Consider the following 23,757-nt stretch of genomic DNA (forward strand, 5'->3'; position numbering starts at 1 on the left):
TTTGGTGAGAGGTTAATATATCTGATTCAGGACTATTATCATTACAGGTCCCTCACTGGCTCCTTACTGCTCAGGATATAGACCCCACATCCACACTGCGGACAATTTTTTTTTTTTAATATTTATTTATTTGACAGAGAGAGAGATCACAAGTAGGCAGAGAGGCAGGCAGAGAGAGGGGGGAAAGCAGGCTCTCCACCGAGCGGGGAGCCCGATGTGGGGCTTGATCCCAGGACCCTGAGATCATGACCTGAGCCGAAGGCAGAGGCTCAACCCACTGAGCCACCCAGGCGCCCCTGGGGACAATTTTTTTATCCCCACTTTTGTCAGCTTAGGTTCTTACATCCCACTGCCCCCTGCATGTATCCGAATCAGACCACTCACTGCTCTTTTCATGTGGCCGGTGATAAAAACCATTTTTTTCCATACTGTTCCCACCGCTTAGAATATATAACAACCCCCTATCACCGACAACGCATCAAACTTCCTATTTATAAACATTTCTAAGTATTGACTCAGTCTTCTTCCACTTAAATACGAGCTCTTCATGAAGTTTTTTTTTTCTGATCTACCCAGTTAGGAGCCATCTTTCTTCAAAACTTCAGAGCCTTATGGTAGGGACTTCCTCATTTTGTCTTCTGTTTCTTACCAGTTAATCTAGGGGACAGGGCTCTGGCAACAGTTACTTTGACATATGAATGGGCTCCTATTCTTTCCCCTCTCTCCAGTTTGTCTTGTCTGTTGAAGACGATGCAGTGATGTTACACGAATGTTTATCACAAACATATCTAACTTTGACTGCAGACATGAAGATTCATTAGAATAGTTTAAGTGCACCATGGTCTAAATAATCTCATTGTTCACAGAATATTTGATTTTATTTATTTCCCTACTGTAGATAAGATGTACTCCAAAGTCAACATACACATGACCTAACATGCTATTTTAAATCCTTCAGTAAAAATTTTCAAGCTTCTCAGCTGTAACTGTGGTTTGTGTTTTCAGTCTCTCAGATTTTGTATCTAAAACACCACTGGGGACCCAAAAGAAACAAACAAACAAAAAAGCTCCAAGCAATAACAAAATCTATGTACTTAATTTCATCAATTTTACTCTTGTTTATGCATTTAAGACCTGTTCATTCTCACTTGAGACAAAATGCTAACATGATTATCTGTCTTCTCTACTAGCAGCAAATTATATTAACAAATTGTAAGGAGGGAAGAGAATTGGGAACCAAAAATGAGGGAGAAGACATTGAAACTATAAAATAAACAGACAAGAGAAGTGTTTTTTTTTTTTTTTTTTTTTTTAAAGGCACTATCACCTAAGAAATTTCAGGACATAGGCAAAATATCCTTGATTGTATTTTACTATAGTATAGTAACATTAACAAAATGATGTCCTTGAATCACTAATTCCTCTACATCAATATGCATTGTTGAAGAAGAAAGATAAGTAAATAATATATTTTAGACACATTTTATCCAACTGGATAAAAGAGGCTGGTGCTTAAAAAAGTGAGTTTAAGTAATCTGGAAATTTCATTTAGACAGAAGATCGTTTTGCCAACCAGACAGACAAAGGAAGCTCTATGTTATTGTGCATTTTCCCCAAGAAACGCCAAACGATATAAAAAATTAAGTTTTTGAAGGACCTGCTATCCCTGGAAGGGAATGAAGTGTTTTCATAAAATGCTATATAAATACTTAGAGGAGAATAAAAGTAAAATTACTTGAGATTCTCCTCACAACTCGGTGCAGAGCCCACTTAAGAATCAAGGTCTTTCAACTTCCAACCTTGAATTTTATGCAGACAATTTACTGGCAAAATCAGATGGCACAATTTTAACACACAGAGGACCAATGTTGAAGGAAGATTCTAAATAGTGGGGATAAGACTATCACTTTTTTGTTCCAGTTACTCCAGCTCCAGCCCCCAGTTGCTAAAGCAGCATTCATGGGGTCTCCTGCTCCTTGAGCTGCACCATAATGGACCGCATGAAACTCCTTGTATGTAGTCCAGGAGATACCATGCTATCTGCAGGCTCTGCTATCATCCAAAGTGTGAAAGAGCCATCAAGTATCTTCTCAGACTCTCTTGATACCCACAGCTAATATAAGTGTACCCCACCCCTGGATTCAGACAGAGCTGAGGCTGCATCCTGCAAGGGACCTTGCTCTCAGTTCTCATGCGTGAAATGAAAGACGAGACGAGATTGCTTCTAAAGCCCATCTCAGTTCTAAGATCCTATGAGTCTAAAACTATGTTATTACCAGTCACGATAGATACTATGAACGGTCTTCCAATAACCTATTTTCTTGGGCTTCTTTTAAAATTCTTTATTACTGGACATTACTGTCAAAACAGGAAGAATCTCTACAATTCTACGTACCAAATTTGCTTAAAGAAACAAAAAAATTTGAATAACAGATTTTTGAAAGAGCCAGTTTTCTTAATATTAAAATATAGGTCAGATAATATGTTGAAAGTATGTAATAAGTCTCTTAAAATGATTTTAAGACCAAAGTTTCCTATAATTAGTTATAAAAATATTGTAAAGAACTGAACCAAAATAAAACCAAATAAACCAGCTACTAAACTACACATATGTCTTCAAAATCTTATGGGAGTCAAATATTCCAGTAAAAATAACAGAAGAGATGGAAACACAAGTTTCTTATTATCACACTTCATATGTTATAAAACATAACAGCTAACTTATTTTTGGCAAAATGATTAGGGATTGCAACACTCTGGCTTACACAAACTTACTTGATTGTCAAATGCATCTGAAATGGAGCGTGTCAATGCTAACTTCAGGCACGCAGGCACTGTGCCGTCTGAGAGTAGCCCAGAGACACTGAAATTTCAACACTTCAGCGGGGATCACACCACTGATATTAACCGGGCCAGGTGTTTAAAGAGGGGTGGGGGGACTTCAACAATGCAGTTAATTGGAACCAGACAAAGCTTTTGAATAATAATAATAATAATAATAAAAAACCATACAGATGTTCACCCTCCTCCCTGGGTGACCTTTATGGACAATTTATTACATGCGTTATTTTCTAGAAAACACCCTTTTAAAGAAAACACAGTTTCGTATGTCTCTCTGAAAGCTCTGTAATCGTGGTATGAGTTATGCCTCCACGAACAGACTACGTTACGCTCATGTTTCATTTCCCTTTCCCCTTTTCACCACGGTTCCTGTAAGGGTGAGAACACCTGGCAGGACAGCAGTAATGAGAAAGCTCGAAAGCAAAAGGAGTTATAAGAAGCTGCATTTCCTTAAGATGCACTGTACTTCTAAAAAAAAAAAATGCACTGTACTTCTTCCCCAATAGATATGTGAGCGCATGCCAAAAAGGAGAGATGGGTTCAAACCAATGTGCTGAACAACTTTTTGCAAATATGCATAAGAGAAACCACGCGGTACATGCAGAATCAGTGGGAAGCAAGCAAAAATCAAAAGGACAGATCAGTGATTAAGTTAATAAGACTGTGAAGGACTCAGAAATGAGCAGTGTATTTGTCAGGGTTCCCCAGGGAAAAGGAACCAATAGGATATATATGTGTGTATATATATGAAAGGGGATTCATGAAAGGAAGTGGCTCACATGATTACGGAGGGCAGAAAGTCCAACAATATGCCATCTGCAAACTGGGAATGAGGAAAGCCTGTGGTAAGTATGATTTAGTCCGAGTTCACAGGCCTCAGAACCGGAGGAGCTGATGGTGTTAAGTCCTAGAATTGAAAGCCAGCAAACCCAGAGCCCCAATGTCAGAGGGCAGGAAAAGATGGATGTCTCGGCTCAAGAAGAGAGAAGTTGGGGGGTGGGGAGAGGGAGAGAGAGAGAGAGAATGCCCATTTCCTGAGTTTTGTTTTATCTGGAACCTCAGTGGATTGGAGGATGCCTGCTCACAATGGTGAGAGCAAATCTTTTCTCAGTTTACTGATTCAAATGCTAGTCTTTTCTGGAAATATCCTCAAAGACACACTGAGAAATGTTTTACCAGCTAACAACTGATAACCAGTCCCTCAGCCTGGCCCAGCTGACACATAAAATTAACCATCAGAAATAGTAATGCTCTCCTCATTACCCACATGCAAGTATTCTCTTCTTCAAAGTTCTTTTTTTTTTTTTTTAAGTTTTCAAAACACATGGGATAACTAATAACCCCAAATTGTATTTCACATCAGTTTGCTACATTTTACTGGACAGGACCAACTCACCTCTTACACTGGGAAGTAAACTGGGTATTTGAATTTCTACGTATCTGTATGCTTGATCGTGTACTGCACAAGTGAAATACTAACTGGTAGTGGTGGGGTAGGCAGCTTCTGACATGCTCATGCTCCAGTGTGTTCTGCTCCTCTTTGGTGGGGGGCTGGACCTGGGGACTTACTTCTAACAAATGGAATACTGTACAAGTAATGGGATGATTTCTGTAATTAGGGGGGAGTCTGTGACTTCTATCTTGCCAGCAGACTTTCTCTGCTTTTCTACCATACTTCCTCTAATGAGGCCAAGTTAGAAAGACCCACATGTTAAGGAATTGAGGGTGACCTCCACCCAAGGGCCACTAATGGACTAAGGCCCTCAGTCCAACAACCCTCAAGGAACCGAGTCCTGCCAACAACCATGTAAGTGAGCTTAGAAGCACATCCTTCCCAATTCCCATCTTCAGATGAGAATACAGTTCTGGAAGACACCTTAACTGCAGTCTTATGAGAGACCCTGAAGCAGAGGACCCAGCTGTGTTGTCGCCAGATCCCAGACCCACAAAAACTGTGGGAGGATAAATGAGTGTGGTTTTATGCTATTACATTTTGGGGCAATCAATTACACAGCTGTATAACTAATATGGTTCTTAACCTAGTGACTGAGCCAATGATTCCACTGTCGTTTCCACCATCATAAGAACAGCTAATACTTATTAGGGAACTTTTAAGGCCGAGGTACCATTCTTAATTCTCCCTTGGAGAACATATATTATCATCCCGATTTCACAGATGAGGAAATGGAAGTACAGAGATACTCAGTAACTTGTCCGAAGTCACACAGACAAAATACACAGCAAGTATATGAACCTAGGTGCCTTGGCTCCAGAGCCAGGGTTTTTGGCAATTGTGCAGACAGAACTGTGGAATGGCAGGGCTGGGAACTACAAGGTAATCTCATCACATTAGAGGAGATTTAGAAGGGAAAAAAGAGATCAGGAGCCATGCAAAATGCTAAAAACAAAAATAAAGTCTCCTTTCCAATTAAGACACCTTTTCTATGGAAAAAGAAAAAGAGTAGAAACAATAATACAGTGAATGGAAAACAATCTTGAATTTATTGAAATCACACTTAGAAATGAGAAATACATTTTTTATACCCAATAAACGAAAATTAACAACCTCCATTCGGTATTAAAACCCACACCCAGGGAGGCTATAGTTATATGTTTCCTAAGGGCAATTGCAAGTAAGACCTAGTATGCCAAGCTGGTAGGAGTAGAAGAGAATTTCCAGGGAGCTCTGAAACTCCTCTCGAGACTTTCATCTTATGGAATGAGAAAAGTCAAAATCCTAGGACACAGAGATTCCAGGAAGGAATCACTTCCTATCTTGCATTCAGATTACGAAGTTAAATAGCATTCCCTCACACTCCTACACAATCGTAGTTATCAGCCCTGTGGGTTCGTGTGTCTTCCACTAGACTTTGGACTCTCTTACTTCAAAGACTACCTTACTCACTGGGATATCCTTAAAACACAGCTCAGGGCCTGACACATGGCCAGTGTTCAATATGTGTTTGTTGAATCAAGAAATAATTTATGTTGTGAATTGCATCTATTCAATAGATCCTTTCAATGGTACGTGTTCATGAGAGTAGGAGTTTCCATTTTGTTTTGAAGTCTCTTCTAGCTCACTAGATGTCTTGGGCACTTTAAATAGGTCTTTTTGTCTCCAATATCTCACATAATATCTGACACCCAATGGGACCCAATCATTTGTGAAGGAATGAATTGAATGTCTCAAAAAGGCTGCGAACCTACAGAATGGAGAAGGATCCAGGCTTATGACTAAATACAGATTTAGTGTTCTGTAAGGACAGCTGTTTGTTTACTGATGACGATGATATTGCAAAATATTTGCTCAATAAAGACAGATTCTTGTCGAGGTCTTAGCTGGTGACTACTCTAAAATACCCCTTTATAAATAACAAGTTATATGCAACTTCAGAATTCCAGATAATACTAGATTAAATGGCACTCATCTGGAAAATTTCTACCTCCTTCAGTATTATTTTTTGAAACACATGGAAACTGCATGAACATACACTCACACAGGCCCACAGTAATATGGATAAAGATAAAGGCAGCTATAGAATATCCACCTGTCTGTTTTACTTATTAGTTAAACAAGAGACAAAAGAGGGAAGGAAAGCTGAGGAGGCTTTGTGCAAGTGCGTAATCTGGCACCTACAATCACCTCATGAAGCATACTTACTGGGAGTTCAGGAGCAAGCTTCAGAATCTCAAGGTTAATATGGCAGCCTATGGAATGGCCAATGACCACAAGTTTTGTTTCCTTTGGCACATGAGTTCTCAAGAAAGCTAGCTTGTGTTCCACTTGACCTTGTAGTCCGTAGATGTCGTTGATTTTTTGAGCATTTGAATCTAAAAGCAAATATATGAATATATTATCACTCAGTAAGGGAAAGTAATAAACTTACTGGGAAAACAATCTACAAACTAACAACAACTAACTAACAACAATAGTAGTTGTTCCGATTTATCTAAAGCCTATAATATTTTAGCTACAGTGTTAAACACTTCATTTAAATTACATCAGCAAGTCTTTAAAACAGTCCTGGAAAGGATGAAAATCCCAAAGCTCATAGACATTAGGTGATAGACTGACAGTCACACATCAATGAAGGAAGAATGGTGAGATTCAAACCCAGGTCTCTCTGGCCTCAAAATCCATGAATTTTCAATAGTCCATGAACTATAGTTAGCTTAGGCCACTAGCTCTCAAACTTGATCATGTATCAGAACCTCTGCAGGATTTAGGAAAGCAGTAACTGCTGGGCCCCACCACCAAACTCCATGATTCAGTAGGTCTGGGTTGGGGCCGGAGAATTTCTAAGTTTCCAGGAGATGTTGATATTGCTGGTCCCAGGACCACACACACTGAGAACCGCTGGTTAGGCTATTTTATATTATTAATAGACAACTAAGAAAACCCATGACACTGCTTCATTATTTTAGATAATCTTTGTTTGTTGAAGAACTTAGACTGAAGGGCTTAAGGAGAAATGTTGTAAATTGTTCCTTTTAACCAGCAGTCTTAACCTGAAATATCCTTTCTTCCTTTCATAAATGAACTGTCTTCTGAAATCTTCAAGAGCTAATTAAAACTTTATCTAGCTAATCTCCAAGAAAAATGAATGAGCCTCCCTTTGTGCTTAACCAGTCTTTTCCACTCTTATTAGAGCACTTTATCATACTTGTATAATTGTCTGTTTATTTCCTCTCGTAGCCTGTGAGCTCCTTGGAGGCAAGGTCCACCTTTTCCTGTGTCCTCTGTGATGAGCACAGTAAATAATATGGAGTGAAAAAAATGAACTCACTGGACACTCTCTGAGGATGCTGCCAGCTCTGGTATTCTATAAATACGGGAAATTCCAATAGATTTTCCCTACGCACTTGTAATATTTCAAAATATCACAAGGTAGTAAATTGGTCATTAAAGTTTGAAATACTGGAATACTAAAATTCTTGCCACAATGTCACTCATTTGAAAGGTACCCAGAACCCATTGCGAAGGACTGCTCTTCAGTTTTATCTGTGCATGCTCTTTCCATATCGTTCGGTGCTCAGCTCCCCTTGTTAATCTGGCTAACTCCTCTTCATCCTTCAAACTCCCAACGGCTGTTATCTCCTCTGAGAAGCCATTTTATGATTCAGCGGGTGAGTAGTAAAGTAGCCTTCCTTTCAGCTCCCCCAATACCCCATGTTTATCTTACCACACTACTCCTAATACATTCCTACTTTACAATTTATGTCTTGCTTATCTCTGTCCCCCAGTGCCTGGCATACAGTTATTGAAGACCTTTTTACTGAGTCAGTGAGGCTTAGTTCTTTTTTTTCCATGGTATTACTGTCTCTCGGGTAAGATGTGCTCTGTACTTACCCTTCTTCCTAGGTCAGCCTAGAATCCATTCTTCATTTAACAAAGAATTTCAGCATAAAACAGAATGGGGGAAGAGAGAGGATCTGGAAGTCTGACTTTGACAGGGCTCCTGATAGCTCCAAATGCAAATGTTCATTGAATATAAGAAGACATACAAATGGCTAACAGACACATGAAAAAAATGTTCAACATCATTAGCCATCAGGGAAATGCAAATCAAAACCACACTGAGATACCACCTTACACCCATTAGAATAGCAAAAACTGACAAGGTAAGAAACAACAAATGATGGAGAAGTTGTAGAGAAAGGGGAACCCTCTTATACTGTTGATGGGAATGCAAGTTGGTGCAGCCACTTTAGAAAACAGTGTGGAGGTTCCTCAAAAAGTTAAAAATAGAGATACCCTATGACCCAGGAATTGCACTACTGGGTATTTACCACAAAGATACAGATGTAGTGAAAAGAAGGGCCACATGCACCCCAATATTCATAGGAGCAATGTCCACAATAGCCAAACTGTGGGAAGAGCTGAAATGCCCTTCAGCAGATGAATGGACAAAGAAGATATGGAATATCTTCTTTGCGGTGGAATATTATGCAGCCATCAGAAAGGATGAACAAAATAATGTTTGAAAATGTCAAACATTATTCACTGGGACAGCATGGTGTAGTAACATCCTGGGTATTGGAGACAAGATAAACCTGGGTCTAAATCCCAGTTGAGCACCTTATTAACTTGGTGGCTAGAGCAAATCTTTTAACCTGGCTTCAGCGTCCTCTTATCTATAACAGAGATAATAATTCCACCCTCCTAAGAGTGTAAGCATAATACTTTAAAATCACATAGCACAAGTGTCTGGCATAAATTATGAGAGAAATGAAAGTTATGGCTGCTATCATTTCAATTTCTGTCATCTAAGTCCTCCCTCAAATATACACCAAGAACATTTACTTGGATAGTGCAAAGAAAGAAAATGAGCTAAACGTAGCAAACATTTTAAAACTTCACTGACAGAAATAAGGTTCTAAAAGATTATATTTCAGATGAACTTTAATGAACATTGTAATTCAAAAGATTAATCAAATGAATATTTCAGAAGTAAATCTGGCTTTACCTCTGGGAACTGCTTAGTAACTTTCCAAGATAAAGAAATTACTTATTAGCATCTGCTGTTGTAATGAGGTTAGAGTAGAAGACGACACTTTCTAGGAATAATGACAGCAAATATTAAATGTGCTATCGGACATTATTTTACTAGCAAAAACTAAAGGTTAAAGGACTATATACCTCACTACATATTTCAAGTCTATGATTATTTTAATATACTCTGAAAAAATGCTTGAAATCATTAACTTACTTTCCATAAAATACAGTAAAAAAATATTCAGTTGTACCCAAATCAGAAGAATAATCTAGAAATCACTTGAGCCATTCTTTCCATTGAAAAATAGGCTTCAAGTTATAATCAACTAAGTATGTTTGAAACATAATATTTATCAAGATATCGTCTTAAATATGATATTGACAATTCCCTTTCAGAACCTGACCCTATTTGGGGTGCCTGAGTGTTTCAGTTGGTCAAGTGTCTGCCTTTGAGTCGGGTCCTGGGATAGAGCCCCCAGTCGGGCTCCCTGCCCAGTGGGGAGCCTACTTCTCCCTCTTCCTCTGTAGCTCCCCCTGCTCTCTCGCTCTCTCTCTCAAAAAAAAAAAAAAAAAAAAAAAAAAAAAAAAAAAAGAAGAAAAGAAAAGAAAAGGAACCTGATCTATTTTTCAGATCCAGTTCTATGGAATTTACTTTATAGCTTACTTATTGATTCTGGAGTTTATTTCAAAAGGTACATATAATCTGTTCCTGCTTATCTCATAGAGGAATTAAGTAATACTAGTATTCCACATCTACTCTTCATCTAGTTCAAATTGATTGATCCAGTTATTAATATTTGGTCAATTTTGGATCAAAATATTATGCATCGCATACAGTTTCAGGACACAGGTATCTGATAACTATTATTTCGTTCTATTTCACATCAACTAAATTGACCACTCTGACAGAAAACCATGACTAAATGGCTGGAGGTGACTTTGAAAATACAGATATAAATACAATGTATACTTCCCTTATTTTCAAGGAGTTCACAATCTAATAAGAGCCAACAAATAGTTAAAAACACAATTATAAAACACTGAAATAAGTAAGATTTTGATTTTTCTCAAAATCTTGAGAAAAGAACAAACTTTCATTGCATCACAACTGAAAGGTAATGCCCCTCTGGATTCATGAAAACTACTGTGACTGCCTCCAAATGAACCAAGATAAATATCTAGAAAATATTCTTTACTAATGCACATTACTATAAATGTGTAACTTTACATACTTGAATGCAATCAGATGGCCTAAATTTAACAATACACACACATATATGTATGTCTAGGTACATACGGAATATAAATGCTTAAGTTTTACTATATATTATCACATAAGCAGTATTTATTTACAAGTCATCTGTGACCAGAGAACTAACGAAATTGGAGATTAGTGTACGTGAGCCTTCTGCTAGGACTGAGTCTGCGGACAGTAACACTCCAAATCTCATACCAGAATTTCTCAACTGGTGAACTCTCCCATCTGGCCCCCATAATTACTACAAAGCTGTATCTTAATAATAACTTGATTATTATTAACAACCTACATGTGGAGATTAAAACATAGGCCAAAAGGCTAAAAATAGCACTTCACATTTTAAAGAATGCTTTAAGGAAGATATATATATGGTTTACTCTTTAGGTAAAGCTTTAAAAACACAGAACAATATCATATGCTGTTCATCACATACATGTCACTAAAAATATAAAAAAAGAAATGAAATTTACCCTAAATTTATGACAGTAAAACTGAAGATAGGACCTAAAAAATGGAATTTTATCAGAGTTCCTATTTGGTTAACCAGTAAGTTAAGCACCTGACTTGATTTCAGCTCAGGTCATGACCTCAGGGTTGTGGGACTGAGCCCCTTGTTGGGCTCCTTGCTGGGCATGGAGCCTGCTTAAGATTCTCTCTCTCCGGGCGCCTGGGTGGCTCAGTGGGTTAAGCCGCTGCCTTCGGCTCAGGTCATGATCTCAGAGTCCTGGGATCGAGTCCCCCATCGGTCTCTGCTCAGCGGAGAGCCTGCTCCCCTCTCTCTCTCTCTCTGTCTGCCTCTCCATCTACTTGTGATTTCTGTCAAATAAATAAATAAAATCTTTAAAAAAAAAAAAAAGATTCTCTCTCTCCTTCTGCCCCTTTCCCCCAATCTCTAAAAAAAAAATAATAACAAAAGTAAATGTAAAAATGGGACTTTTTCTGTATTGCTCTGTTTATTAAGAGAAAATAATTAAAGCAATTATGGCAAATATGGCAATTATGGCCAAGTGTTAACTATGAAGAGAAAATCAAGTAACAGAATCTTGGACTGCTACACAATTGTTTGTACTTCTCTACATTTAAGATTTTTTTTCTCAAAATAAAAGAAAAAAATTTACTTAAGAATGCTTTGACATGATAATCCTATCTACCTTATATCAGTTTTATTGGGGAAATCACCATTGGCTTCCCCATTACTCTCAGTGGAATACAAAAGCCCCAAAGGACTTTATCTAGGGTTATACAAAACATCAGTGAAAGGGTAGATGAGAACTGTCCCTAAGTCTTTTTTTTTTAATTTTTTATTTTTTATTAACATATAATCCATTATTAGCCTGTCCCCAATTCTTTATGTTTATTTAATTCAATGATCCCAAGGCCTTCCTTTCACGACTGCACTCTGACTTTCCTACGCCAACGTGAAAGCATACTCTCATAGTCTATGCCTCCACTGTCGCTGGCCCCCTTAGTATTTCTGCAAGCTCCTTGCATCTCAACATTGATGCAAGTGTCTTGGCTTTTATGGCGTGCGACACAGGTTGTGGTTAGGTTATGGTAGGTAGGCATCCTGTTTAAAACTGCTATCAAGCAAACAAAACTTTGTTTTGTTTTTTTGAAGATTTTATTTATTTATTTGACAGAGAGAGACAGGACAAGCAGGAGGGAAGAAGGAAAAGCAGCCTTCCTGCTGAGCAGGGAGCCCCATGCGGGACTCAATCCCCGGACCCCAAGATCATGACCCGACTCAAAGGTAGTCACTTAACTAACTGAGCCACCCAGACGTCTCAAACAAACAAAACTTAGTAAACCCCAAACATGGTTTATAAAATATGTTTTATTATTATTCTCCCAATAGATGGTTAAAAACCAGGGTCATTAAAGTATGCTTTCCACTTGACAAAACCCAGTGCTCTGCTAAGGATTTCAGTGGGGAAAATACGGGAAAGGAGAAAGAGAGAGAGAGAGACAGAGAGATTAATTCAGCAAGGAGAACATAATGTTTATTGACTTAGCGAATAACAAAAGCCAAAGACATAAAAGTGTGAGGTGTAGTTTTGGACAGTGATGAGTTCCGTGGCTGTTTGTGGTTTATAGGGAGGGGGAAAAATGAGGTCGGGAAGGAAGGCCACAGCCAGATCAAGGAGGACACGATCATCAGCACAGAGTCTGAACTGCACTGCTGAGAGCCGTGAGGAGATGCTGAGGCCCACGAAGACGGGGCAGCGAGCTGGCAGCGAGCTGGGCGCTGTAACAGGACACTAATTGCCCTGCCCTCTCCGTCCTGCTGCGCTTCTCACTTCTGTATTCCCTGAGCCTCTAACGATCTGCTGGGCTCTTCTTTTACTGCTCTGCCCTTTGTTTTTTGTTTTTTTTTTTTTGTTTTGTTTTGTTTTTTCCCACCCACTTAGAGGCTTGTTTGCTTTCAGTGACTGTGAGCCCCCACACTGACCGACGGACTGTCCCTGCCACGGGCTCTTCCAGCCGTTCCATTCTGCCTCCAGGTTCCTCTGCCAATCATGGTCCTGGCAAGAGAGAAAACCCGACTGTTTTTCTCTCTTTCCTTCTGTTTGAATACTGGAATGGGAGTGGTTTATTGTTTCTTTGGATAAGCATGACCCGAATTCATCATTAGTTGAAAGATTGTATAACTTTTTCAGGTAGTGTTTTATCAGCTGAAACCAAACCACTGTGATTTCTAGCTTTTATGTTACACTTTTCGAACAAATGACTTAAAATAGTTGATAATGAATCTGCCGTCAAATAAGCTGACTCTGTAGTAAATCAAAGCCAGAAAGAGTTTATACTTCTAATTCCTCACATTTTCTTTTCACACTTTCTTTGTCTTGAATCACCCCCTCCTGACACTGGTGAACATCTGTTCTCCCAATTATACTCAATTTATGATTGTGATAATGTGGTGCAACTAGAATATTATTTCCAACTGTTCATAATTTTAACATGTGCTAATATGAACCAAAACATACTTTCAACATTTGACGGGTGGCTACAGCTTATGTCCTTTTCTCTCAGTGATTACATATTTTTCATACCGTATTTTGCATGTCAGAAAACCTGTACATGGAGCAATAATCTTGGATGATGTATAATCTATCTGCCCTGCCTATACAAAGCAATCGAGCATAGCGTGCAAACATAACCTTCACTACATAAAACAGATGAAAGCAGAACTGTCTGGCTGAATGGGGGTGCTGGTGGGACCCAGAGCCCCACCTGCCCTTCGTAGAACTTTTGGGCTCCTCAGAACACAGATGGAAAGTCACTATACTAAAAGGCAGTGACTGGAATATCTATTTCTTTGTAGACCCTTGTGGTACCCACACATAATAACCTAGTAGGTTGTCAATAAATCCTTGATGATTATGAGCTGCCCATTCAACCTCTCTAGAAAACCACAGCTTCCTTTGGCCCTCTGGTGGCCCTTTGGGCTACTGCCTCTAGATGGCACTGTTCTCATTAGGTAGCAAAGGGACGAGACTCCAATTACTAAGTTATTAACTCAGCAGTACAGAATAAGCATACTCAAAGTGATAAATAATGTCAATTTAAAATGAGAACGGAAGACACTTCCCAAAAATTCAAACACATAACAGATAATTTCAGCTGGTTTTCCTCAAGATCTTTGATAGCGGTTCTGAAAATATGGTCCTAGGACTAACTGCATCAACATAACCTGGGGATATTGTTAAAAATGCCAATTCTCAGATCCCACCCCACATCTACTAATCAGCATCGTGGGGTGCCACCCACTCGCTTGTGTTTTAATGAATCCTCCAGGTGATTCTGATACTTGCCAAAATTTGAGAAGCTTTGATCTACAGTTACGCTTTGAATCTATTTTCAACTTTCAAAGTTGTTCTTCCTGTTCAAATGCTTGATTTTTGTCTTCACTTAAGGGCTTACTGTGATAATGGAGTTGACATTGCTCCCCCTAGATAATTCAGTACAGAGCTTCTCACCCAGGTTAAGAATGTAGGAATTAGACACATAACCTAGTCACCATTACATTACACAAAGATGTATTATCCTTCACTGTGAACCCTGAGGTTATTCTGACTACTTCCTAACTCCTTTTGACTTGGGCTTATCTCCTCTTCGGCCAGAGGAAAGGTAACAGGCCAGCAATAACAGACCAGCAGAGTTGGTGGCTTTTGGAGGTTTAACAAGTTAATCAAGTCTGTTTCTATCCATCTGTTGAGAGAGAGAGAGAGAGAGAGAGAGAGAGAGAACATGCTCACGTGAACAGGGCTGGGGCGGAGGGAGGGGAGGGAAAGGGAGAGAGAAGCCCAAGCCAATTCCACACCCAGCACGGAGCCTGACGGGCCTGATTTCACAACCTGTGATCATGACCAGAGCTGAAATCAAGAGTCAGACACCCAACTGACTAAGCCACCCAGGAGCCCCTCAAGTCTGTTTTCCATATATATATATATATATATATATATTTTAAATAAAGATTGTATTTATTTGTCAGAGAGACAGAGAACACAGTAGGGAGGCTGCAGGCAGAGGGAGAATCAGGCCCCCTGCTGAGCAAGGATCCTGATGCAGACTCCATCCCAGGACCCTGGGGTCATGACCTGAGCCAATGAACCAAAGGCAGACACTTAACCAATTGAGCCACCCACGTGTCCCTCAAGTCTGTTTTCTAAGAAGAATTCTAACACCTCTGTTTTCCAAATACAACCTAAGATAGTGAAAACACACTCCCAAGCAAACATATACATTTCCTGATAAAGGAAAAACTATGGTATTGAGCCTAAAATTTTCTTTGGGCATATATTAAAAACTTAGAACAATAAAGATGCATCTTTTAAGCAGAGCAAGTATCTACTGCTCATTCTGTTCACCTTCAGTCACATTTCAATAAGATGGCTATTGAAATACATGTCTTTAAACTATATATTCAGTTTCACCTCATGACTGCTCTTAAAATCTTTCACTGCTAGGTAATCAATATTTACTTGCTTTCAAAGTATACCCTAGTCTTTAAGCACAGTGTTAAAGACTCTCAAGTGAACCGCATTCATAGAGGGACACAGACACACACACACACACACTCCATGCATATGCATTAACACAGAGAAAAAGACACTTTGAGGTATTTATACAAGCATCTGCCATGAGCGGCACTGTTTCTTCTACACCCCATGACCCTGTTCCCCTATGAACCCCCGCAGGAAAAAGGTCACAAACCAGGTATAACTGGTGATCATAGAAGGACCAATATGAGAATTAGCTCACGGACTAACGAAATCTAACAATGGAGTATCATTAGCACTTCACATTAAGCCACCTAAGATGACCGACAGGACTAAACACTGAACTAAACATTCCAAGTGCTGACTTCTTGTCCAGGTTTTGCCACTCACTAGCCCGTGATTTAGCCCTGTTGGGCCTTACTTTTCTTCCTTGAAAAATAACGGTTCAAGGAAGGATTTGATGTGGATACTTCTAGCTCTATAATTCTATAGATTCTATAATTCTTTCTCTTTCTTTAAAGTTTTTTTTTTTTTTTAATAGTGGAAACTTCCAAACAACATAAAAGTAGAGAGAACAGTACAACAAGACTCACAAGTATCCATCATCCACTTTCTACAACTGTTTTTTTCTGCTTCACTAAAGTACGATTGACAAATAAAAACAGTATGTACTTCGGTCGTACCACACAATTGTTTCTATGTGATGATTTAATATACGGATACACTGTGAAATGATTATGACAGTCAAATTAACATATCCATTATCTCATGTAGTGTACTATAAGTGCCTGACATTCAACTTTTGATTGACTAGGCCTCCATTTCAAAAGACATCCATCACGAATAAGCATATTGCCACTGGTATGACACAGCTACTAGAAAAACAACCAGACAGGGAACTAGGCCACCCCACCCCACCTGCGAAGGTACCTTTCAGAAAGCCTTGGGTAACTCAGATAACTGATTCCTTGTGTGACCGACTTCTTCCTTCCCAAGTCCTAATTCTGGCTTTTATGCCTCACATTAGCTAATAAAGAGAGAACCTGCAAAACCATTGGCACCCCACCCTCGGACTCGAACAAAGGCAGGGCCCCAGGTCTGCTCCACTTGCTATGTACCCTCCAGAAACCGCAGGTAATAAATCTTTGTCCTCAAAGTTCCCTCATGGTTTCCTGAAGTGCATCCTGCAATCATAGTAGGAACCACAAGAGCCAGCCCAGCCATGAGTAAGGGCCCCCATGGAGGAAATGTCTGGGGAGCTCCCTACCAGTGTCCCGGGAAAGCATAGCAGGCACGCCTGATTGAGGTCACTGCCATCAGGAGGCTTGGGATGGAGGGACTAACTACCTTTTTTCTTTTTTTTGTGATGGTGAGAACACTAAGATCTATAAATTTCTATTACACAATATAGTATTAGTAACTATAACCATCATGTTATATATCAGATCCCCAGAACTTATTCATCTTACAACTGAAAGTCTCTACCCTTTGACCAACATCTCCCCATTTCTCCCATCCCTCAAATCCTGGCAACGCTCTGATTCTATTAGTTTGTCGACTTTTTTTTTTATTCCACATATAATTGAGATCATACAGTTGTTTGTCTTCCTGTGTCTGGCTTATTTCACTCCGCATAATATCCTCCAGGTTTATCCATGCTGTTGAAAATGGCAGGATTTCCTTCTTTTTTTATAGCTGAGTAATATCGCATTGTGCCTGCACATTTGTGTGTGTGTGCGCGCGCACGCACGCGTGTGTGTGTGCATGTGTGTGTATACATTTTCTTTATTCAACCATTAACAGACACTTAAGTAACTTGTTTCCATACCTTGGAATGATCCATATACTGTGAATAACGCTACAAGGAATACGGGTGTACAGATCTCTCTCCGGGATATTGATTTCATTTCCTTTAGCTACAGATCCAGAAGTGGGATTATTGGGTCATATGCAAGTTCTGTTTTTATTTTTTGAGGAGCTTCCATATTGTTTTCCATAATGGTTGTACCAACAGTGCACGAGTTCCCTTTTCCCCACACCCTTGCCAATACTTGTTATTTTTTTGTCTTTTTAATAACAGTCATCGGAACAGGTGTGAAGTGAGTCTCATGTTCCTGCTGGCCATCTGTATGTCTTCTTTGGAAATATTTGCCCATTTTAAAATCAGTTTTGTTTTGTTTTGTTTTTTTCTATTGAGGTATATGTGTTCCTTATATATTTTGGGTCAGATAGATGGTTTACAAATATTTTCTCCCTTTCCATAGGTTATCTTTTCATTTTGTTGATTGTTTCCTTTGCTTTGCAGAAGATTTTTAGTTTACCACAGTCCCAATATTTATTTCTGCTTTTTGTTACCTGTTCTTCGGTGTCATGCTCAAAAAATCACTGTCCAGTCCAGTGTCAAGGAGCTTTTCCCCTATGTTTTCTTCTAGGAGGTTTTTGATTTCCAGTCCTAAATTTAAGTTATTTAATCCATTTTGAATTAATTTTACACAAATTTCTGTTTATTCTCTTGCATGTGGATATTTAGTTTTCCTAACACCATTTACTGAAGATACTATCTCTTTCTCCAATGTGTATTCTTGGAGCCCCCATCAAAGATTAATTGGCTCTATACATGTGTATTTATTTCTGGGCTCTTTGTTCTGTTCCACAGGTTTGTTTTTATGCCAGTGCTATACTGTTTTAATTACAGCTTTGCTAGATAGTTTGAAATCAGGAAGTACAGTGCCTTCAGTTTTTTTCTTCTTTCTCAACATTATATTGGCTATTTGGTGACTTTAATGATTCCATATGAGTTTTGGGATTCTTTTCTATTTCTCTGAAGAATGCCACAACTGGAATTTTGGTGGGAATTCATACAGGGGTTGCACTGAATCTATAGATCTATAACTCTAAATGGAGGATAATTAGGGCAGTACACAAGGTAGTAGAGGGGGCAGTAGAACTCTTGAGTAGCTGAAGTATAGAAGTCTGCTTCTATGATGGCTTGCCAAGGGCCTGAGCACTGACAGTGGAAGCTGTGAGCAGAAAGGAGTAGAGAGTTTTCTGAGATGAGGGTAATCTGACATGAGATGCCTTACAGAGGAGATACAGGAAGTCTGGCCAGTGACATTACCTAACCATAAACAATTTAAGTGCAACAAATGTGTTCTAAGTACAGGTGTATTTTTTCCTAAATGCTAGTGAAGAGGCATGTACACAGCAGGTACTCAAAAATGACTAAATTAAGTGAAACTGGGGGGAAAAAAGGAGATTCAATTCTGTTCTCAAGAGCTGGTGTCTGATGTTAAAATCAATTTAAAGTTAACGCAGGATTTTGGAACCAGAACTAAGATTTCAGGAAGCTGACTACAGTTCTACACGTGAGAAGTAAGAGGAGAAATCAAGAACTGGGGAGTTGCGGGGCGCCTGGGTGGCTTTCAGTTAAGTGTCTGACTCTGTATTTTGGGTCAGGTCATGATCTCATGGGTTATGAGATTAAGCCGGGCATCTGCGCAGGACGTGGAGTATGTGGAGCCTGCTTAACTTTCTCTCTCCTTCTTCACTCCCCACCCCCACTGGCTTGTGCTCTGGGAGTGCTCCCTCTCTCTCTCAAAAAACAAAAAAAAAAAAAAAAGAAAAAGAAAAAGGTAAAAAAAAAGAATCAGGGAATTAAGATGTTCCCAGTGAGGTGACACACAGAGTCACCTAAGTTGAAGGCGGACACTTAACTGACTGAGCCTTAAAATTCTTATATTAAAGCCCTGACTGCCATGATGGTACTGGGAGATAGGACCTTTGAGAATAAATTAGGATTAAGTAATAAGGGTGGGGCCCTCATGATGGGATTAGTGGCCTCGAGGAGAGAGATCAGAGAGCATCCTGGAGCACATGAAATCCTTCTCTCTGTCTCAGTCATATGTAAGACTCAAAGAAAACCAGGCCATCTGCAAGCCAGGAGGAGGGCTCTCCCCAGAACCTAACCATGCTGAAACCCTAATGCTGGCCTGTAGCCTCCAGGCTATAAGAAAATAAACTCATATTAATCAAGCTACCTAATTTACAGTTTCTTTCACAGCAATGATAAAAAGCAAAATATAAATACCAAATTACTTTTTTAAATTCCAGTAATTTTTTTTAACAAGTTTTGTTCTAAAGAATGGTTTTTGATTTATAGAGAATTTGACCAGAATAGTACAGAGAGTTCCCATATCACCTGTTCCTTTCTCCGTCCCTCCCCACACATGGTATCCACTGTCAGATGCTCAGTAAGATGCTCATACCATAGGAGAGGCATACCAGATCCAGGAGCAAACCGGAGCCACAGCCACCTCTCTTCTACCTCAAATTAACTAAGGGTCATGCTTAGGACAAAAGCCCCTTGAATGGAAGGCCTACGGAGAAGTGAAGTTATAGATTTCTTTTTTAGAAGAGTGAGCATGTTGAATTTTCATACATTAGAAGCAGGTAATTTGCAGCCACCTAGTGCTACTTTCTCCACTTAAAGGCCTCCAGGAGTCTACCAATGCAGTCATGGCTCTCTCCCCAGCTCCGAGGTTCCTCTAGGTCTGGCCTTGCCCAGCACCAGGAGACCTACTGAATCTCCCCCTCTGCTGTGCTATGTCTTCTGTGTGTTACACCTCTGCACACACCCTAATCCCCAGATCCAAATTCTACTCAACTGCTGGAACCCATCCCCTCCACAAAGTCTTTTCAGACCCATACTGTGTTCTTTCCTTCGTTACTCCTCAAATAGCCACATGATCAGCAGGTCAGAGTTGATCATTGAATCATTCTCTAAATGTTCGTGTACGAGCCTCTTTAGAATAAGGACCATGGATTATATTTTTTCTCTTAAGTACAGCCCTGGAAATACAGTGTTTGATCAATAAATATATTTGATTACTAGTCAGTCCACAGACAGGGCAAGTTTTAGACAACTGCTTGATCTACTCAATCTTTTAGAGAAAATTACCTGCAGAAAATGAAAAGGGCTCTAAAAATCCTGAAACTACCGAAACGTGGCAGCCTGGGCCCAATGCCACAAGCAGAGGTTTCCAGTGGTATAACTCTTAACCCTAGCTGAATTTCTAGACCCGTGAACACCCACTCGCGAGAGAGGAAAACAGATGTTAATTAAGACATACCGTCTGAAGTTGTAAGAATCTTCTTGCCTTTGGGGACGAAAGCATGCCCAGCATGACTGATAACCCAAACCGGAAAGCGTCCATTTATTGAGGAGTACAAAGCCTTTGCAAATGGCACATAAAAGGCAGAAAAACCTGGATTACCTAAAAAAAGAAACACAGAGTTAGCTTAGTTAAGTAAGGCAACACAGAGTTTTAGTTTCGTTAACTAAAGCAATAAGCTCACGCAAGATATGCAGACTGGAAAAGAAGGATCTATTTGACCTCACGCTTTCTTCTACAAATCTACTAATATTTATACATACAATTCAATTTTAATAGCCTTTTTATCTTAAATCTGGGAATGATCACTCAGAAAATCTCTGTTCCTGCTTTGTTCCCCAACGGTTTGAAGATGAATTCTTCCTCCCTATTCCTCAGCTTAGTAAATGGAACCATCAATCCTAAACCAAATCAATACTCAAGTCCTAACACCAGAAGTCACTCTTGGTTTCTCCCTGTTTTTCACAACCAATTCACCAATTAGTCCTGTTAACTTTGTTTCCAAAATAGATCTCATGTCTTATGCATCTCATGTCGCTCCCTTAGTGTTATCCCAGAGTTTCCTACAGCAGCCTCCTCGTGGGACTTCTATCTACTCCTGTCCGCTGGGAGCCCATTCTGCAGGGTACCCAGAGAGATACCTTCAAACTTCAAATCAACTCATAGCAGTACCCTATTTACACCCCTCTCAGTGGCTTCCCATTACCAGCCTAGTAGTCCAAGGTCATTAATCTTGTCTCGAAAGGCCTTCACGATTTTACTGTGCTCAGTTAGCAAGTTGCATGAGAACATATCAGTGTAAGAATCATTCACAAAGAGTACTTGAGGAGTCTACTGAGGTTTCGTTGTCATTTATCACAAGGACTTAGATTATAAGCAGATGTACAGTTTGACCTTTTGGGAAAAAGACATATAGACTTTTCTTGTGTATACACAGAAGGTATTTTTGACATAGGTTTGCTATAGAGAAATGGAATGAATAATGACCTTTTAGAAAAAGCGTCAATCTGATACATCTTCAGGGGGAAAAGACAGTGAGATGGGGTTTTCATCTTGCAATCATCATCTGTATAATGCTTTCACAGATACTGGTCCATTTCCATCAATGCCAATTTTCCAATCAATTTATTATTTCTCCTCTTTGCAATTCCATAGACACGGTTTTGCTGCACTGATAAAACTTCTGCCACCCTTGTTGAAAAACATGGATTTATTTCTTCATGACCTGCCTCTGTCAGTTCCTAGACAGGCCAAGAAGCAAAGTGGTGGAGGGCACAGACTCTGGAGCCTGATTGTGTGAGGCGGAATCCTGGCTTTGCTATTTACCAAGTGTGTGACCTTCGGAAAGTCATCTAACCTCTCTGGGCCTTAGCATCTTCGTCCACAAGATGAGGATAATAATCAACTACATCATGTGAGAACTAAGTGAACTGATGTATACAAAGAACTTAAACACCGCTTGATAGATACACAAGTGCTGCAGAAATGCTAGCTACTGACTTACCATGTCTAGCCATGATATGTAATAAATGGTCTTAGCACTCTTACTGCTATTTTACTTCTGTTGCATTCTCACCTACTGACCCAAGTTCCAAATATCTTTTTGTTACTGTACTAGTGTCATCTTTGTTAAATAGCCTAGAAACTTCCTCAAAGGCAGCAGTATGCTCTCTGGCCAGCTGAGTGGCCACAGCGCAGCTTGAGGAGGAGGAGGAGAGGAGGGGTGTGGTGTGTAGCACTGGGCTGCAAAATCTGTGGTTGATGGGGACTGCATTGCTTCATGTTTTGTATCTAAATCTTCAATAAGTTTGAAATATTTTTTAGAATAAAGGACAAAGTAGCAATCCAACTTCTTTCCAAGTGATTAGCAAAGTGTCCCAAGACCATTTATAATATAATCCACTCTTTCTGCATTGATTTGAAATGTCTTTTACATTAGCTTGCTAATTCTAATTCCAAATTATTCCATTTATCTTTTTCCTTTTCTCCTCTGCTAGTGCCACACTGTCTTGATCACTACCTCAGTATTTATTTATATTAATTAATTAATTAATATTTATTTTATTTATATTTTAATGTTTCAGTAACTGGCAGGGCAAATCCCTTCTTCTCTTAATTTCCACCCCCTAAATTTTCTAGGCTGATCTCATAGCCTTTAGAATTATTTTCACCAGCTTCAATTTTTAAAAATCGTTTTGGAATTCTGACTGAAATTTCATCTCATTTATACATTAATTGAGAAAGATTTGATTTTTTTACCTTACTGATTATAATTTTCTAGGAATGCATCATGTTTTACTCAAATGTTTTTGTCTCTCAGCAAAGTTTTACAGTGGTTTTCATATGGCTAGAAAATAAGTCCACATTTTATTTTAAAAAAATTATTTATCTATTTATTTGAGAGAAGGAGGGAGAGAGAGAGAGGAAGAGGAGGGGGAGTGGGGGAAGGAGAGAAATTCTGAAGAAGATTCCCTGCTGAGTGAAGATCCTGATGCAAGGCTCGATCTCATTACGCTGAGATCAGGACCTGAGCTGAAATCACAAGTAGGATGCTCAACTACCTGAGCCACCCAGGTGCCCCTAGTCCACATTTTAAAGTTTTGTACCTTATTACATGCCAGGCAGCATTTAAGTGTTTTGCATGTACTAACTCATTTAGTCCTCCCGTAAGGAGGACTATTCCTATTTCCTATCCTATTCCTATTTCCTATACTATTCCTATTTCCATTGTCTGGATAAGGAAACTGAGGCACAAGGAAGTTAAACAGCTTGACCAAGACCACACAGATGGTAAGTGCTCAATAAATATGTGATGGCTACAAGAGGATACAAAAGAAAATAGTAATAATGAATTTTAAAAAGAGCATAAATTATCTGGCTTAGGATCTTCTGTATAACTTGCAGTTAATCTTACAAAGGCCCACAAAGTACCTGGCATTATCATTAGGGTTAATGCCTGGCAATCACTTGTATGGTATCTGACACACAGTA

The 23,757-nt window shown here is 39.3% G+C and overlaps 1 protein-coding gene across 4 annotated transcripts in view; it reads right to left on the reverse strand.

Moving 5' to 3' along the window:
• The window catches only part of LDAH (lipid droplet associated hydrolase), a 107,636-nt gene that overhangs the window by 57,203 nt on the left and 26,676 nt on the right, over positions 1-23,757 (reverse strand). For all 4 annotated transcript variants that reach the window (XM_059405205.1, XM_059405204.1, XM_059405206.1 and 1 more), the window contains exons 3-4: positions 20,725-20,868; positions 6,503-6,672 (exon numbers count right to left, since the gene is read on the reverse strand). In XM_059405205.1, coding sequence (XP_059261188.1) covers positions 6,503-6,672; positions 20,725-20,868 — 314 coding nt within the window. The remainder of the gene's footprint in view (positions 1-6,502; positions 6,673-20,724; positions 20,869-23,757) is intronic.

Source organism: Mustela nigripes, chromosome 7, assembly GCF_022355385.1.
Source record: "Mustela nigripes isolate SB6536 chromosome 7, MUSNIG.SB6536, whole genome shotgun sequence".
NCBI lineage: Eukaryota > Metazoa > Chordata > Mammalia > Carnivora > Mustelidae > Mustela > Mustela nigripes.